We start from the raw sequence: 18,256 nt of genomic DNA, 5'->3' as shown, positions 1-18,256 counted from the left end.
TACCTCTTTCAGAACCTGCCACTACATAGCACTAAAAAGCCTAAAATGGTCAGAACTACCCCATCGACTAACATATACACAGCTTCTTGCCACTTATAAAATTATCCGGCAGTCACCTGCTTGTCTGGCACTAAATAACATTCTACACAACTATGTTCTCAGTCGGTCATTATGATCAAATGACCAAAAATTCTGGTCTGTCTACAAACCTATCAAATCTGCTGGGCACTGTTTGTATTTGTATCATGTTGCTAAGCCTTGGAACTCCTTACTTGTATCCATCAGATCAATACCCTCCCTTCCATCCTTCCCATTCTGAAAGACTACCTAACCAGAAGCTGGCTCTGTTTTTGCTCAGCACCACAATAAATTACATCCCTAAATGTGAACAAATACCTATTTATAATCCACAACATAAGGTTAGTGAAATAAAATAAGCATAAAATAAAATAATTACTCAAGATCAATACCAGGCAGTTAGTTAATACTTGTAAATCACAATGTTAATGTTAAGAAAAGAAGTTAATAAAAATGACAGTAAAGTTCAAGTCTCTTCAGACCAAATCTTGCAACGTAGTTATCACCACGAAGGTGATATTATATATGGTCTGAAGAAACTCCTGGTAACCAGTTAATATCTTAAAGGAATTTTTTGAGATACTAGTCTGGAGCATTTTTTTCGTTGAGGTCTGAAAAGACTCAATGTGCTGTGAATTACCGCTACTATCGTGGTGGTAACTACGTTGCAAGATTTGGTCTGAAGAGACTTGAACTTTACTGTCATTTTTATTAACTTCTTTTCGTAACATTAACATTGTGGTTTACAAGTATTAACTGCCTGGTATTGATCTTGAGCAATTATTTTATTTTATGCTTATTGTACTTTATCGTTTTTTGTTCCAGACCATTCATTTGCTTGTGGAATTGGTTTTTATTTGGTTTATTTTTGCTACTGAAATAAAATAGTTTAATCAGCACAAGCACAAGATAAAAAACTCTCAGTACTCCAAACTCTAGCGCCTTGGCTCAGCAGCCTTCCAGGTGATAATACATACCCAAAATGCAAAATTCTTATACACTCTACTAAATTATTTCAATTACTTAATTTAAAAAAAACTAATAGAAAATAATTGACCAGTAAATACTTAAAACAAGAAACTTCCAGTTGCATTCTCTACTTAAGCCAGCAGGTGTCACAGCATTATACTTTAAGATAAACAGTTTCTTTGTACAGCAATACATTTTTTAAAAGAATTTCATTTTCTGCTGTTACATGCTCCAAAATGCAACCTTTTAATTCTGTATATCCTGTATACCCCCCCATGAAATTCATTAAAATGACAAGCCAGCGGACTTTCTCATTTATTATTTTTAATATCTCTAATGTGTTCCTGCAACCTCTTTCTAAAAGCTCTTTTGGTCTCACCTATATAAAATAGGTTGCAGGAACATCTAAGAGTATAAATTACTCCCATAGTATTACAAGAATATTTGGCCATAGATGTATATTTAACTCCATTAATAACATTAAAAGATTTAACTATGTGGGGACATATAGAACAGCCCCCCACAAGTCCATGACTAAAAAGCTTTACATCAATAATACAGCCTATTTTGGGTACTATCAAATTATTATGAACTAGTATATCTCTTATACTGCTAATAGGTGAAAAAATATAAAACAACTGATAAAGAGTGGTCTAAAAATGCTTTCAAAAGTTAGAAAAAGGATCACTTATTTGTGAATAAAGAACATAGCCCTGAAGAATGCAGCTGTCATTTAGCATGGCAAATGAGATCAGCTGGCATTAATACTGGTGGCGTATTATAGGAGAGGACAGGAGCTTGAGACAAAGTTTATTTGCTGGCCTCAAATCCGTCTGGATCCGATATACCCATGTGTTGTAGGTGACGGAAAAGACAACATCAGATCAATGTTTACTAGGAGACTAAAGGGCTGTCACCAAGCTTATGGACACTCTAACAAGGAAGGCAACAGGAGAGCCTGTAAAGGTATTAGAAATATTTCAGAAATTCTATGAAAGTCTGTATGAAGCAGAGAAATGTGGAAATCAAGAAAAGATGCAAATGTAAATGTTTATGGAAGAATTAAATATGCCAAGGTTAAAGGTAGATGAGGCTCAATTACTAACGGTTAGGATAGGAGGAGATGAGATAAAAATTGTGATGCATAACCAATCTACAAGAAGGTCCCCAGGAATAGATGGTATTCCTGTGGAAGTTTGGAAGCTAGGAGGGAAAAAACTGATACACAGTACGAAAGGAACAGTATTTTAAGAAAAGTAGCAACATCCTGGAAGAAAGCAGTGGTAGCTGTAAATACCTAAAGAGGATAAAGATCCATCAGACCCAGCTTTATACAGGCCCATCTCAATGTAAACCATGACTACAAAGTGTTGATGTCTATAATGGCTAACAGAATGACAAAAGTAATGCCAAAATTGATAGATATGGATCAATGTGGTTTTTGTGGAGGGTAAACCAACATTTGACAACATTAACAGAACACTGATGATCCAGAGGGTACCACTGTTGTTGGTGGGTCTTGATGCAGAGAAAGTTGGGACTTTATGAGCAGGATAATCACAGCATTTGCATTTCCTGAAAAAAATTATAAGGTTGATTAGGAGGATATATGAGGGATCGGCGGTGAAAATTAAAGTAGGTGGGGTCCTCTCTCATAATTTCTGCTGAGCAGAGGAATCATGCAGGGGTGCCCTCTTTCCCCTTTGTTATTTGCATTATATTTGGAACCACTGACAAAGAAAATAAGGGACTCAGAAATTCAAGGATATAATTGGTATGGTAGTCAAGAAAAGCTCACTATTAGCAAATCATATTATTTTATACCTGACAAAACCAAAAAGAATAGTTGTGTAAAATCTTACCATAACCACAGATGCCCTTCTCTTCCATGTTGCATTATTCTTGGTGTGGGATTTCCTGCCTTCAGGAGACTCGTACGTCGGCTCCTATACAAAAGCTTCAGCTTGGCTGTTGCAGCTGCGTGGGATGTCACACATAGGGGCATAAACCAGGGACCTTAAGTATGATGTTTGCACGCACAATCCTCAGAACTTGAAGCTAAGCAGGCAAGGTAGATGGTCCAACAGGATAGGCTGCCAAAGGTGACATGAATAAAGCCTAGGGTCTCTTCTGTAATAGAGAGAGGAATCACAGATCAGTTAGATTGGTAGAGTCTGTGAGGTGGAATGGTGGGTGGGAAGGAATATTGCAACATGGAAGAGAAGGACATCTACGGTTATGGTAAGATTTTACACAACTATGCTATGTCCTTCTATTCCTATGTTGCAGTACTCTTGGTGTGGGAGAGTACGACAGCTTAGTTTGAAGAAAGGGTGGCGGATGCAGAAGATGATTCCACAAAGCCTTGTAGGACTGCCCTGGCAAATCCTGCGCATGCTTTGGAGATTTGGTCCAATTTGTAATGTTTGGTGAAAGTGTGGATTGTGGACCATGTAGCTGCTTCCACAATGGAAGCTGTGTCCATGCCTTTTTGGAAGGCCTTCAAGTGACCACTGCTCTTGTGGAGTGTGTCTTAACCCCAACTGGAGTTTTTTTTTTCCGTGGTGTGAGTAGCAGAAACAGATTGCCTTTCTAATCCAGGATGCAATGGTCTGTTTACTGCCTTGCCCAATGCCCTGGGGTATTTCCTAATGTTTTTAGTCTTGTCGAGGTAAAATCTCAGTTGCCTGTGGACATCTAGGGAGTGGAGTATCCTCTCTCCCTGGTTGGTGGGAGAGGGGAAAAAATTGGGTAGGTGAATGGATTGACTTAGAGCTAAGTCACTGACTACCTTGGGCATGAAGGAGGGGTAAGTCCTCAGTTTGACCCTGTCCCTATGAAAGATGGTGTAAGATGAGTATGCCATTAAGGCTTGTAGCTCGGAAACCCTTCTGGCAGAGGTAATAGCCACTAGCAGTACTGTTTTCCAAGTACAAAACTGTAGATTGGCTGTATTAGCCGGTTTGAAGGGGAGCTGGGTGAGTTCGTATGAGGCTCAGGTCCCATGGAGGAGGGATAGGCTTCTTAGGTGGTCTAATGTGTAAGACCCCTTTAAGGAAAAGTTTCACATGTAGCCTGGCTAACAAGGGAGGCTCTAGAGGTAAGCAGGCAGATAATGTGGTGAGGTGCATTTTCACTGATGAATAGGAAAGTCCACCCTTTATAAGTTGACACATATATGAAAGGAGTAGGGGGGTGTCAGCCTTGTAAGGGTTCCTTTCCTGTCCCAGACACCACTGAGTAAATCTTTCCCATTTAGCAAGGTATGATTTTCTAGTAGTGGATTTCCTGACCTCCCTGAGGACTGAAAGCACGTCCTCTAAATAGTGGTGTCTGAATGGGGTTAGTAATTTATCACCCATAGAATCAGGGATAGCATTTTCAAGTGTGGGTGTAGGAAAGTTCCATTTGTCCTGTGTCAGAAGGTCCACCTTGTGGGGTAACTTGCAGTGACTGCCCTTGGCTAAATTGTGTAGAAGGGGGAACCAGTTCTGCCTTGGCCAGTAGGGAGTCACTAGCAAAATTTTTGGTATGTCCTTCCTGATTTTCAGAAGGACTTTCTGAATCAGAAGGAAGGGGGGAAGGCGTAAAGGAACTTCCCCTCCCAGGTGAAACGGTGTCTACTCTCCAGGCTTTGGGGGGAGGGTAAGTCTTTGTGCAGAAGGTCTGCAGCTGCCTGTTCTTGGGGGAGGCAAACAGGTCTATTTGTGGAGTGCCCCACTGGTGGACTATGTCTAGAAGACCGTCCTGTCCGGCATCCATTTGTGTTGTGGAGAGGATGTTCTTCCAGGAGGTATGCTTGCTTGTTGTCCTGCGAAGGGCTGTAGCTGGCCTGCAGGGGTAGGTTGTGCTTGGATGCTAGGTCCCAAATCAGCAGGGCTAGCCTGGAAAACTGGTATGCCTTGGTACCTCCTTGTTTGCTGATGTACCACATTACAGTGGTACTGTCCATCACTATCAGAAGAGGACCTGGTAGTAGTACGGGTATGAAGGTCTGTAGAGCTAAAAGAACTGCTGTCATCTCCTTTACATTGATGTGTTTGGTTTTCATGGGAGGATGCCACTGGGCTTGTACTCTGTAAGAGTGCAAGGTGGGTCCCCAACCTGAGTCTAAGGCATCTGTATGTAATATTTGTGTGGGTTGAGGGGGCTGCAGTGGAAGCCCCGGGTTTAATTGTACTTGTTGGATCCACCAAAAGATTAATTCTTTAAACAGGGAAGAAGGGGGATAACTTGTTCCAAGTGACTCTGGTGTTGTGACCAGATATTTTTGAGGCACCACTGCAGTTTTCGCATATGCATTCTGGCCAATGGTATCATGGGAATGGTTGCTGCCATCAATCCCAGGAGTCGAAGGAATTGCCTTGCAGTGACTGTCTGGGAGAGCAAGACTTCCTGAAAGTGGGAAGTTAGAGCTAGAACCTTGTCCTGTGGGAGAAAGGCTTTCACTTGTTTCGTATTGATTCTGCAACCTAGGAATATCTTGTCCTTGTCTGGGTTCAGGGAGGACTTCTTGAGGTTTGGGGTGAAACCTAGACTTTGTAGAAGTCTTAATGGGGAATCTTCGGACTGTGCTAGGATAAGGATGTCGTCCAGATATGGGTAAATCTGGATTCCTTGGATCCTGCAGAAGGCAATGGCTGGAGCTAGGCACTTTGTAAACACTCTTCGGGCAGTGGATAAACCAAAGGGCGAAGCCCTAAATTGGAAGTACGATGATGGGCCAGAGAAACGCAGGAAACATCTGTGTGAGGCCCTGATGGGAATGTGCAGGTAAGCATCTTTTAGATCTAAGGTGACCATAAAAGCATTTGAGGCTATGAGGGGTAGGAGAATGGGAAGTGACAGCATTTTGAAGGAGGATACCTGCAGGTAAAGGTTTAGGAAGGAGAGATCCAAAATGGGTCTCCAGGGCCTGTCCTTTCGAGGGACCAGGAACAGACAGGAGTGGAATCCCTTTCCTTCTTGTCCTGTGGGAACAGGTTCTATTGTGCCTTGTTGCTGCAGGTCTGATAGAATTTGTGGGAAGGAGATGGCATTTGTTTTTTAGGGGAAAAGGAATGGCCTTCCAGAGGGGGGAATATGATTCCAGGATAGAAAGTATCCTTTTTGAATAAAGCAATAACCCACGCCTGGGTGTGGGTAATGCTAAATTTACCCACGGTTGGCGTGGTTTGGTCCCGAGGGACCAAACAAAGCCAACCGTGGGTAAATTTAGCATTACCCACACCCAGAAGTGGGTTATTGCTATTATACCATGACATTATTTAAGAAAAGAAACTATTACTTTTCTTAAATAATGGCATAGTATAATGCCTGTTTACTGCCCTTCCGCAGATGTCTGGCATCCGGCAGTTCTGATGTACTGCGCCTGCGCAGTACATCAGAGTTGAGCAAAAGCACGGAGAAAGCAAGATCTCCGTTGCTTTTATGTCTCGCTATGTAAAATGTGTTTACCATAGCGAAACAGTTTTAAAATAAGCAACGGACATCTCCGTTGCTTATTTAAAACTGTCTCGCTATGTTAAACTCATTTAACATAGCGAGACACTCAAAAAGCAACGGAGATCTTGCTTTCTCCGTGCTTTTTAACACTGCCTCGCTATGTTAAATGGGTTTAACATGGCGAGACAGCTTTAAAATAAGCAACGGAGATCTCCGTTGCTTATTTTAAAGCTGTCTCGCTATGTTAAACCCATTTAACATAGCGAGACAGTGTTTAAAAAAAACGAGTTATACTAATGGAAAAAAGTCCGGGCGACCGGACCTTTTTCCATTAGTATAACTCGATTTACAACGGGCAGCTGGCCAATCAGCGTGCACGTTTTTGGGGGATCATGGTATAATAATGGTTAATACCCACTGGTCTGTGGTGATTTTTTGCCAGAAGGGGAGACAGTAGGTAAGGCGAGCTGAGAGGGGCAGATGGGCAAGGCAGCCACGCATTATTAGAACCTCCCCTGTCCTGAAAGGGTTTTCAAGGCTGAGGAGGTGGGCCAGTGGGCCTGGATGAGGAAGGTCTTCTAGCTCCTCTTCTGGGTCTGCAGGAGGAGGCAGCATAATGCGGGTTACGCCTAACGAAGGTAGTCTTAGCCAGGTAGTTCCTATAAAATGTGGGTATAGGGGATACCAGGAGATGTTTAATAACCTGTAATTCTTTGCTTTTTTCTTGCAAATTCTTAAATAGGTCTGTAGACTGCTTTCCAAAGAGGAAGTTTTGATCCAGGGGGGGCATCCAAGATTTTAGACTTGAAGTCCTCTGGCAGATTCTGTAGTCTAAGCCAGGAATATCTCCTAAGGACAGATGCTGATGCTGCAGAGTGAACAGAAGCTTCTGCAGCACTGTAGCTGCATCTTATGGAGTGTCTAGCCACTTGTAGTGCTAAGGACAATTTGGAAGAGATATCCGTTTTAATGGGACTGTCAGGAATTGAAGCCAGCATAGAGGTGGCTTGGGATACTAAGTCCAGGGCATACTTGGTCATGTGAGTTTGATAGTTAATGGCTCTAAAGGCCAAAGTGGAGGAAGTGTACACCTTCTTTCCTATCCTGTCAATGGATTTGCTATCTTTATCCGTGGGCAATAGGGAGGCAGATGGTAACAACCTAGACTGTTTATCAGGGGCAGTGGCAATCACTGCTGGGTCTGCTAAGAGTGGCTTTATGAGGAATTTTTGTTCCTCTGGCACCTTGTAGAAGCAATCAGGGCACTTAGGTGCAGGAGGTTGTGAGTCAGGTGCTCTAGAGGCTGCAGTAAAGGCATCCAAGTATGCAGGAAGAACAGGAGGTACAGCTGAAGGGGAGGGGGACTCCACTTGCAGCAGTTCAAAATATCATTTTTGGGTTTCTGTCATTTGGGAAGTATCCCATTTGAAATGGTCTTTCATTTTGGGATGGTTTCACCAAATGTAATGTCTTCAGGTGGAGAATCCCCTTCCACAGAATCCTCATCAGGAGAATAATACTCCTTGGGAGAAGCAATTTGGGATGCATAAGAGATGAATTAATCCGAGGAAGAGTAGGTGGATTCATGCTCCTCTTCCTCAAGGAGGGGAGCCATGGGAATGGAAGAAGCAGAGGGAGGCCTAGGGTTTAGCAGAGGCAATGTAGTTGGAGAGGAGGCAGAAGGCCTAAGGGCCATAAATGCCTACATAAGAGAAGAGGTGAAGACCTCCCAGTCTAGAGGGCCTTCAGAAGCAGGAGAAATGTGTTTTGTTTTCTGCTTCTTTTTGGTTGGAGTCGGTCTGGAGCTGGGTTTGGCGGCGGCTGTATCTGAGGTCTGGATCCCGGTCGAAGGAACCACCAAGTCTGGTTCCCCCTCGACAACAACAGGTGTTGGTGTCTGAGAAAGCTCCGTGGACGTGCCGGTCATCAGCTGTGCATCAGCTTCCATGAGGGAGATCGATGGAGCCGACAGATCAGCCAAGCACTCAACTCCTACATCGGTAGTTGGCGAGGCATCCGGGTGCGAAGCGGCAGGCAATGAAAGCCTAGGCATCTTGGCCTTCTTACGCAGAGGATCTTGGGCAGCCTCCTAAGCAGGATCCATCCTGACAGCCAGCCGTTTGAGGCGATGGTTTTCTAAGTAAAGGTTTAAAGCTGCCAGATGACTACATAAGGTCTTAGGCACAAAAGATTCACAAATAGGGCAGACGTTTTGGTCATGTACCCGGTCTAAGCAGAAAACGGATTTGTCATGGGCGTCCTTATGGGGAATTTGGCGCCCGTACTAGCACTTTTCCTTTTTCCCTGACATCAGCTGAAAGCTACAACAACCAAGCCTAAGCAATGCAGAAGACTGGTAAAAAAAAAAATTAGAAATGCAAAAACCCAATGGGTTACTTATCTAAAGTCGATCCAACGTCTGAAGAGTGATCGTATGATGCGAAGTCGTCTGCGGCTGAAAATTTCTGAGGATTGTGCGTGCAGACGTCATACTTAAGGTCCCTGGTTTATGGCCCTACGTGTGACATCACACGCAGCTGCAACAGCCCAGCTGCAGCTTTTGTATAGGAGCTGACGTACGAGTCGCCTGAAGGCAGGAAATCCCACACCAAGAATACTGCAACATAGGAATAGAAGGACACAGAGACATTACAGTGTCATGAAATATTTTGAGACAGTTTCATATCTTTTCAGGTTACAAAATTAATGAAGCTAAAACAAAGCAATAGCGGTAAATTATGTACCCACACATGAATTTGTTCAGCAATACCTGTATTTATGAGGACATGATAAAATGAAGCATTAAGGTGTATGGATTAAAAATTATTCTGGTGTGGCAGCTAAGGATATGTGGGAAGAGACTAAACAAAAGAGAATATAAAAACTGAGAAAATGAAAGCTTTGTTATATGGATATGGATAGTAAGATACAAGCAGTCAGAATGGTTTTAGTCCCTTTAGTCTTATACACAGGTCAGGCATACTTTTTATCAACAAGAGAAGTTGTGGATAGCAATTAATAAAGAGCTGAAGGACTTTTTCTGGGAGGGGAAGATGGCAAGAGTCAAGTGGGATAAATTGATTCTTTCAGTAGAACAGGACAGATTGGGATAATCTAATCTGAAAAGGTATTTAAGAGCTACACAGTTAAAGTTCCTATACATACCACAAGTAGAAAATAATAATTAAAAGTGGAAAGGGATGATGTTGAAACGGGGGGGGGGGGGGCTCAAGAAAAAGAATGGGATTTTGGACACAGACCTTTAAGGAGAATAACAACAATCAAGCCAACAAGGGAAGAGAGAAAGGAGATTCTGCTGATAGGGATGACTATAATTAGGGATACAGAGGGAACTGGAATTTATTGGAGAAAACTGGCAAAGGAACCAAGGTTTGGGGAGCAAATAAATAAAGAGGGAAAGGTAATAGAATGGAGAAGAGGTCAAGAATTTATTTGGACTGCAGGTTAGAGACTGCCTTCCCTACCAAGGACTGATATCGGAGTATAGGTAAACAGAAAGAAATAGGGGATCCTAAATGAAAGTCTAGCACTAGCAGAGTTTTGAATAGAATCTAGAACAGAAGCTGCCATTAAAAAAGGAATACTTAATACAACATATAAAATATTGCGTAACAACTATAAGAATCAATCAGAGGAGGTTAAAAAAGATTGGGTAGAGAGACTGAATAAGCAATTCACAAAGAAACAATGGGAGGATATATGGTTGTCTCCCAAATATGCAACAAAATCTAGAAGATCTAGGATTTTTGTTTTGAAATGTTTACATATATATTTTTTAGCCGAAGTAGACTCAGAATATTTCCTCAGGTAGACAGCAAATGTTGGAGGCATGACAGGGAGGAAAGAAGTACTTGGGAACATGTTTTCTGGGAGTGCTGTGGGTTGGTGGACTTTAAGTATTCCCTCCAGCTGTGCTGTCTAATTATTTAGCTAAATATAATTATTTAGCTAATTAGAAAAATGTGGTAATTCTAATTCTAATTAATTAGAATACATAACATCTAATTCTAATTTTAATTAGGTGTTTTGAACTAATTCTAATTAAAATGTCTTAATTAGAAGCTTAATTAGATATATTTCACAATCAAAATAAAATTGTATAACAAGTTTCTGTAATGTATTTAACCAGTGATTGAAATGTAGTAATCTAATAGTGTATTAACTTACTGTCTTACCGTAGCAGCAACCCATTCCATTTTCAGTTCTGAATCACACTTAAAATGTTACAAATGATAATAAAACTTACATTTCTGGACCATGTAAGGCCTGCAAAAAAAGAATTACCAGCAAATGGAAGCCAACAAGGGTGACTTCTAATTTTGTAAGTCACTCAAAGCTGTGTAATCCTGGCAAATATAGCACTTATGAGGCAGAAAGAGGAATAACTCACAACAGGATCTGGATGGCATTTGTTCTCTGACTAAATATTTTCGTCCATTGTCACAAAGCATTTCGAGCAACACAGTCAATGATGTGGTCATCAAATTTGCCATGCTAGATATGTTTCCTGTGAGTATGGTCGACAAAGAAGGATTTAATTTTCTAATGAGCATTGTACAACCTTTGTGTATCATATTCCAACCAAAGCAACGTTTACCATGCATTCACCATCAGTGCAGACAGGTCATAAAAACAATTGAGAAGATGATGAATGATTCTCAGTATTGCTATGCCCAAGCTGATATATGGTCCAGTCCATATATGCATGGCTACTTCGGAGTAAGCCTGTCATTCATACACAATCAGGAGATGGAAACCCGACTGGTTAGCATGAAGAGGTTTATGGGCTCTCACACAGAACACATATCTGTAATTTATCAAGCTGTTGTGAAACAATTCACAAGTCGAATGACAGCTGTCAGAAAAGTCACAGATAAGGCTGCCAACATTGTGAAGGCATTCCTGAAGCCTGTTGATGTGACAGATGCAGATGAAGAGGAGGAAAGTGATAAAGATGAAGCAGAAGAAGAGGCTGAACATATTCCATATGACTGGGAACAACTTGAGGAGGGTAGCAGTCCAGTACCTGTGCACTACACATGCATGGCACACACTTTGCAGCTGGTAGTTCACTACGGACTTGCTGAAGCTTCACCAAAGATAAACAATACCCTGGCCAAATGTGATAACTTTATGTCAGCTCTTTATAAGTCAGGCGAGCTACAGAGTTGTTGGATGCAGAAGCACTGATCCAAACTCCATCCTTGAATAGTAAACTGTCAATGATTTAGGCAACTGTTAAGATCGAATCACAACATGAAGGAACATTCAGTGAGTTTGCAATATTCTGCCATCCAGAATTACCCTCACCCAAATTACTTTGCTGTTCTACGAGAAATGGAGCAGCTCTTGAGTCCATTTGAAGGGCTACCTGCAATCTGAAGTTGTGACTAGTAGTCAGATTCTACCGACAACAGTTGGCTTGAAGAAACACATCGAGAAGATTGAACTACAGCATTGTCAAGTCTGGTCTCTTGGCATCGTTGAGCAGCAGATGTGATGATCAGGCAATGTGCCTGGAGAAACAGATAACCACAGCTGTGGATCCATGATTCAAACTGTAGTGGACAACAGATGCAGGTGACAGCAATGCAGTACCAACAGGCATTACTGACTGAGATGCAAGTACTAAGTCAATCATATAAACACAGACTATCAGCAGAAGTAGTCACCCATGCACCAGTACCACAGCAATAACCATCAGCTTCACAGCCGAGCATTCTGTTTTCGTACACAATGGAAAACAGCACACCAACAAACAGCACTGAATCAGAATTGGGATTGTATTTCTCATCACCGTGCAGCAGCTTGGAGCCACTAGTCTACTGGAGTAACACTGAGTGCCAAGAATCATTTCCAACCTTATACAAGTTACCTCTTAAGCACCATTGTATACCTGTTACTTCAGCAAACGTTGAAAGGGTTTTCAGTGCTGCTGGCAACACTGCTTCAGCTAGGCGAAGTAGACTTAGTGATACATCACGGGAGTTGCTTGCAACTGCCAAGTGCAACAGAGACCAACTGATGAACATTACTATTTGATGATTTTACTATTTTATGGTTTTAAATATGTTTTAATGTGCAGCTGACTATTTAGCTAAACATGTAGTTAGAGATACTGTTTAACTTTTATGATCTGATATTGACCACATTGTTTTCAAGTTGAACACTTGGACTGACAAGCTGCAAGTTAAGACAGTTGGCAGTAAGTTGCTAATTAAAAATCTAATTAGCCTAATTTGTTTCATAGCTTGCTAATTCTAATTAAATATGTTAGACATCTAATTAGCAAAAATGAGCTAATTCTAATTAATCAGCAAATAAGGTAATTAAAAACAACACTGCCCAGCGGGATGCACTGTCGGAGATGCTGGGTGGGCAGACTGGCGTGACAAGGGAGATGATTTTTCTGACTTATGATACAGAATCGGAACTGCCTGGACATGGAAAGGCCTTGCTGTGTCTAATTACGGTGACTGCCAAAAAAGCAATTACTAGAAAATGGAAATCAAAATCTAAACCAGCTATATTAGAAGTAGTGAATATAGTAACAGAAAAAATAAGTGGAATTGAGATCTTTAGAAAAGGGTAGGAGCAAACTACATAGGAAAACATGGGAACTGTGGGAACAATATACACAGGGGAGGAATGAGATTTAAAAGAAGGCAGGACTTAAGCTATGTAATGTCTGACTGAAAATGATTGGGTAGACTATAAGTAATGTATAATGTTTGCAACTGGGAGTGTGTTAGTATGCTTTGTGATGTAAAATGCTTGCAAAATGTATGACAGCTTATGTCATTAGTGATGGTTTAATAAAAAGGTTTCTCATTTAAAAAAAGGGACAGGATTTGAATAATTTATATCATGTTGATTAGGTTATATGATATACAGCAATACATGTGAAGTATAATGTTTATTAATATCAATTTCTTAATACAGTTTGATTACTTTTGTATAAATGTAAAACTGCCTATGTCACAAGTGCTAATTCAGTAAAGGTATGGTTAAAAAATATTTACTAGGAGACTGTGTATTAACATGTTTGACCACAGCATTCCAATTTTTAATATACTTTATCAGTGTATAGTTAAACAGGCCACACTTGTATCATGGACAACTTTAAAGCATCAATTTTTCCACATTTGTTTACAACTTCTGCACGTAAGTTAATAAATGTTAGAATTTCCGTAACCAAAAAGCAAATGGGAATGATACTTGATTGGCATCCTGTTGAAAAAAGTTTATGTTAATCTCCCAAAACAAGGATCATCCATTTGGCACAGTAAGTAACACTGATAATAAGAAGGTTTAGTAGCATTAAAAGTCTGACATACTGCTACTTTTGCTTGACAGGGGAACTGGAAGTGATGACGTATGCATAAGTTCCGGATATGGGATTAGGTTTCACCAGAACAGCTGAGGAAATTTAATGTCAAAGGCAGGACCACAAATGCCACATATGAGACTGCAATTCTGCAACCATCAATAAGTAAATCCGAGGAAAAATAAGAGGGTTGCCTAGGCCACTAGGGAGTAGATTTTACACTACAAATGTAGCCTAACAAAATTAGGATCAGGGTGGACAAGACTCATTAAACATACACCTCCTGGTGAGCTGGGGGAACCCTAAGAAGTCAGGCTTGGACTGACTTTGTGGGAACAGAAGTACTAATAGTGTAGTTCAATGGAGGTTCCACAGCATACAAGGCTCAGGCAACCAGAAGTATAAAATAGAAGTACCTTTTAGCAAACCACCAAAGTTAAACTGTACAACGGAAACATGTCTGTTCTACGGTGATTTGTTTCTCTCCTTTCTGTCCTAAATTAACTACTCTCAAAATAAAGCAGTAAACACCAGTTCCGAGTACAGAGAAAATTCATGCATGAGCAACTAATTTCTTTTTATGATTTTAAATGTGTACCTGTGTAAGGATGTAACTCCTCTGGGCCTCTTCCATTTTAATCAAACTGGCATTGATGTAGTCATTCTCACCTTGCTGCAGCTTAATCCGACTGTGGTCAACTGTAAAGACAGAAAAAACTACTGAATGAAAGAGAAAAATGTTAGCAAAAATGTTATATGGCTTAAAAAGAAAACTTAAAAAAACTAAGAAACTCCTTAGTAAAACTAGCAAGATACATTTAAAACAGATCTGCTCAATGTTACCACTGTTGTACCACACCATAATGCTCCTTGGTTTTAATTCCTCACCAACAAACACAGGCAAAACAAAATGAAACTGCATCAGCAAACCGTTAGTACAGCATCTTTTTCACTCTCTCTCTCTGTGCTACCTGTACAGCTAGCACCATGATCCTGCTTCCTTTTTCACATATCAGTGACAACCACTTCTTTACCCAATTCAGTGACAAGTAATGTAAAGTACAGTTTTGTACCTACCATAAATGTAGATGTCCGATAGGTATGCATCTGCAGTCATCACATATGGGTTGTCCTGCCTCAGGCAGCCCTTCGGTCGGCCGGATTCCAAAGTCTGGGTCCGGTGTCGGCTGATGTCGCCTCCTCCCCGACGTCAGAGCGTCTGGGGTATAAAAGCGTCAGCCGACGCCATCTTCCTCAGTTTTTCTTGCCCCAGATGCCCTCTAGGAAGGCTAAATTTGGAGAAATGCAATAAAAATTCCAAATATTTGCAATAATGTATGTATATAAAAAACAAATACACCATAATAGATCCCCCAGCTAGCAAAAAACACAGCATCCATGGGACCTGATGGTGTCCCCGGCTGTGTGCTCCACGAACTCAATGAGGAATTAAACCCACAGCTAGGACAGCTGTTTAATCATAGTCTTACCTCTGGATACGTACCCAGGGAGTGGCGCACTGCAACTGTGGTCCCACTTCACAAAGGCGGTGCCTCCACCGACCCTGGAAATTACCGGCCCATTAGCTTGACAAGCCTTATCTGCAAAGCCATGGAGAGGATCATAATGGACCTCATAAATAAAGACATAGGGAATTTGCAGACTTTGGATCCATCCCAGTTTGGCTTTGTCAAAGGCAGATCATGCCTTCTAAACTTGGTTGACTTTTTCAAACAGTCACCAAAGCCATTGATGAGGGAAAGGCAGTCCATACAGCCTACCTCGATCTGGCGAAGGCCTTCGATACAATACCCCACTCGGGTATCATTGAAAAACTCATCAGCTTAAATGTTAACCCATACATCACAAGATGGGTTGCAAACTGGCTGAGTGACAGAACCCACAGGGTCAGAGTTGCTGGCGCCATGTCAGACTCAAAGCCTGTCACAAGTGGTGTACCACAGGGCTCAGTCCTGGGCCCACTCTTGTTTGGCATCTACTTTTCCAAGTACAAGCAAACACAGGAGGGTTATGGCTGACAAAGTTTGCAGATGACTGCAAACTGGGCCATAGTAGAAAACACATCTGACACAGATATCCTTCAGAAGGGTCTCACAGAAACGGATAACTGGTGCCAGAGCCATGGCCTAAAGTTAAATGCCAAAAATGCATAGTCATACCCTTCGGGAAAACAAGGTTACCCCTAGCTACCAAATAGGTGGCAATCCACTGAGCATAGAAGAAGTTATCAGGGACCTGGGGACCCAGGTTGATAGTAGTCTGTCATTCGACACCCATGTAGCTAAAGTAGTTAGGAAGACCTTCTACATTGCCCACCTTATCATGAAGGGATTCTCATCTAGATCAAGGGAGGTCATAATCTCCCTATACTCATCACTCATCAGACCAATGATTGAGTACAATGCCCCATTCGGAATGTATCTGACCCGACACTTGCAGCAGCTGGAGAGGCCACAAAGTTCCTCACCAAAGGGATAAAGGGTCTCAAACATCTGTCCTATGCTGCCCGACTGAAAGAACTCCAGCTCTATTCAGTCGCCACCGCTTGCTCAGAGGTGACCTTTGCCTAACATACAAGGCCATGTCAAACCCAGAGTTGATGAATATGCTTCACCTCAAAAATCTAGATCCATCAGAGCCACAAGGGCGGAGACTTAAACCTCGACACGGCTATTAATAGGACGCTGGAGGGATAGATTCATCACCCAAAGACTCCCTATGCTGTGGAATAAAATCCCGGTATATGTGAGGCAGAGCACCTCGCTGGCCTTGTTCAAGAGAAATCTTGACCAATGGATGGGAGATCGCAGATATACCCCAGGGATTACCTCAGTGTCACTGCTCAACAGAGGCACAGCAAAATAATGGGTATAGTTCCCCATACTAAAGGGGTGGCGTAAGCCACAAAACTATGGGCTAGGCTTGTAAATGCCCTCGGGCAGATAGCCTAGTATGAACCTATGAACCTATGAACCTATAAGTACCCAAGAAATACCACAGAGGGGAAGGAGAGAGGGTAAACCTGACTGCAGATGCATACCTATCGGACATCTACATTTATGGTAGGTACAAAACTGTACTATGTCCTTCAAGGAAGAATCTGCAGTCATCACATATGGGTAGAATACCATAGCCAATCTGGGGGTGGAGGAACTAAGAAAAGGATGGTGTAGCTAAGATACCCTGCAGGACAGCCGTAGCAAAGCCTGCTCTGGATCTGGAATATAAAGGTAAAGTGTAATGCTTGGCAAATGTATGCACGGAGCTCCATGTGGCAGCTTCTAAAATGCCCTTGGTAGCCACCCCTCTTAAGAAGGCTGTGGAGGTGGCTGTGGCTCTCGTAGAATGAGGTCTAATGTTAGCTGGTACAGTCTTTCCATGAAAGGAGTAACAAAAGCGAATGCAATTTCCTATCCATTTTGAAATAGTCTGTTTGGAAATTGCTTTTCCTTGAGTACCAGCAGCATATGCTACCAACAGCTGGTCAGCTTTTCTGAAACCTTTAGTTCTGTCCAAGTAGTAGCGCAACTGTCTGTGAATGTCTAGGGTGTGCAGCAGTTTCTCCCCATTGTTTTGTGGATTTGGGAAGAAGGTAGGCAAGTGAATAGCTTGATTCAAGGAAACCCTGGATACCACCTTTGGCATAAATGTAGGATTAGTTCTCAATGAAACTCTGTCCTGATGAAAAATAATGAATGGCTGCACTGCCATCAAGGCCTGCAACTCTGAAACTCTACTTGCTGAGGTTATTGCCAGAAGGAAGGCAGTCTTCCAAGAAAGGTACTGTAGATCTGCAGATGCTGCTGGTTCAAATGGAGGCAGTGTTAGTTTTTCCAACACAAAGTTAAGGTCCCAAGCAGGTAGAGGTGGTTTCCGAGGAGGTTTGATGTTTTTGATTCCTCTTAGAAACTGTCTTAGTAGAGGATGAGAAAAGACAGGTGGATCAGTATTGTACTCTGCTGAAATTGCTGAAGCATGGATTTTAATAGAAGAGTAAGACAGACCATTGTGGAACATTTCTGCCAAATATTCCAGGATATGTGCCATGTTCATCACTGTCGCATCTAGGCCCTTTGTGGTGTTCCAGATGAGAAATCTTTTCCATTTTGCTGAATATGCCTTTCTTGTGGAAGGGCGGCGAGCTTCCATAATAATATCCTTCACTCTCTGGGATAGCTTATCCTGAGGAGGAGTCAAGGTATTCTCCACGCTGTTAGTTGCAAGGTTTGTAGGTTGGAATGCAGAGTTTTGTATCTGTGCTGTGTCAGTAGAAGTGGCCATAGAGGCAGAGGCCATGGTTTCGTACGTGACATGCTCCTTAGCAGTGGGTACCAGTGCTGTCTTGGCCAGTCCAGGGCTATCAGAATCACTTTGGGCTGCTCTGTCCTGATCTTC

At 41.9% G+C, this 18,256-nt stretch overlaps 1 protein-coding gene across 2 annotated transcripts in view; it reads right to left on the bottom strand.

Moving 5' to 3' along the window:
* PTPN1 (protein tyrosine phosphatase non-receptor type 1) overlaps nucleotides 1–18,256 on the bottom strand; it is a 1,504,923-nt gene that overhangs the window by 860,234 nt on the left and 626,433 nt on the right. For both annotated transcript variants that reach the window (XM_044089947.1, XM_044089948.1), the window contains exon 3: nucleotides 14,439–14,539. In XM_044089947.1, coding sequence (XP_043945882.1) covers nucleotides 14,439–14,539 — 101 coding nt within the window. The remainder of the gene's footprint in view (nucleotides 1–14,438; nucleotides 14,540–18,256) is intronic.

The sequence above is a fragment of the Protopterus annectens genome, chromosome 12.part0 (genome assembly GCF_019279795.1).
Source record: "Protopterus annectens isolate FY-2018-M chromosome 12.part0, PAN1.0, whole genome shotgun sequence".
Lineage (NCBI taxonomy): Eukaryota > Metazoa > Chordata > Ceratodontiformes > Protopteridae > Protopterus > Protopterus annectens.
Note: the sequence above shows the minus strand (reverse complement) of the source record. Positions and strands in the feature narration are given on the sequence as shown.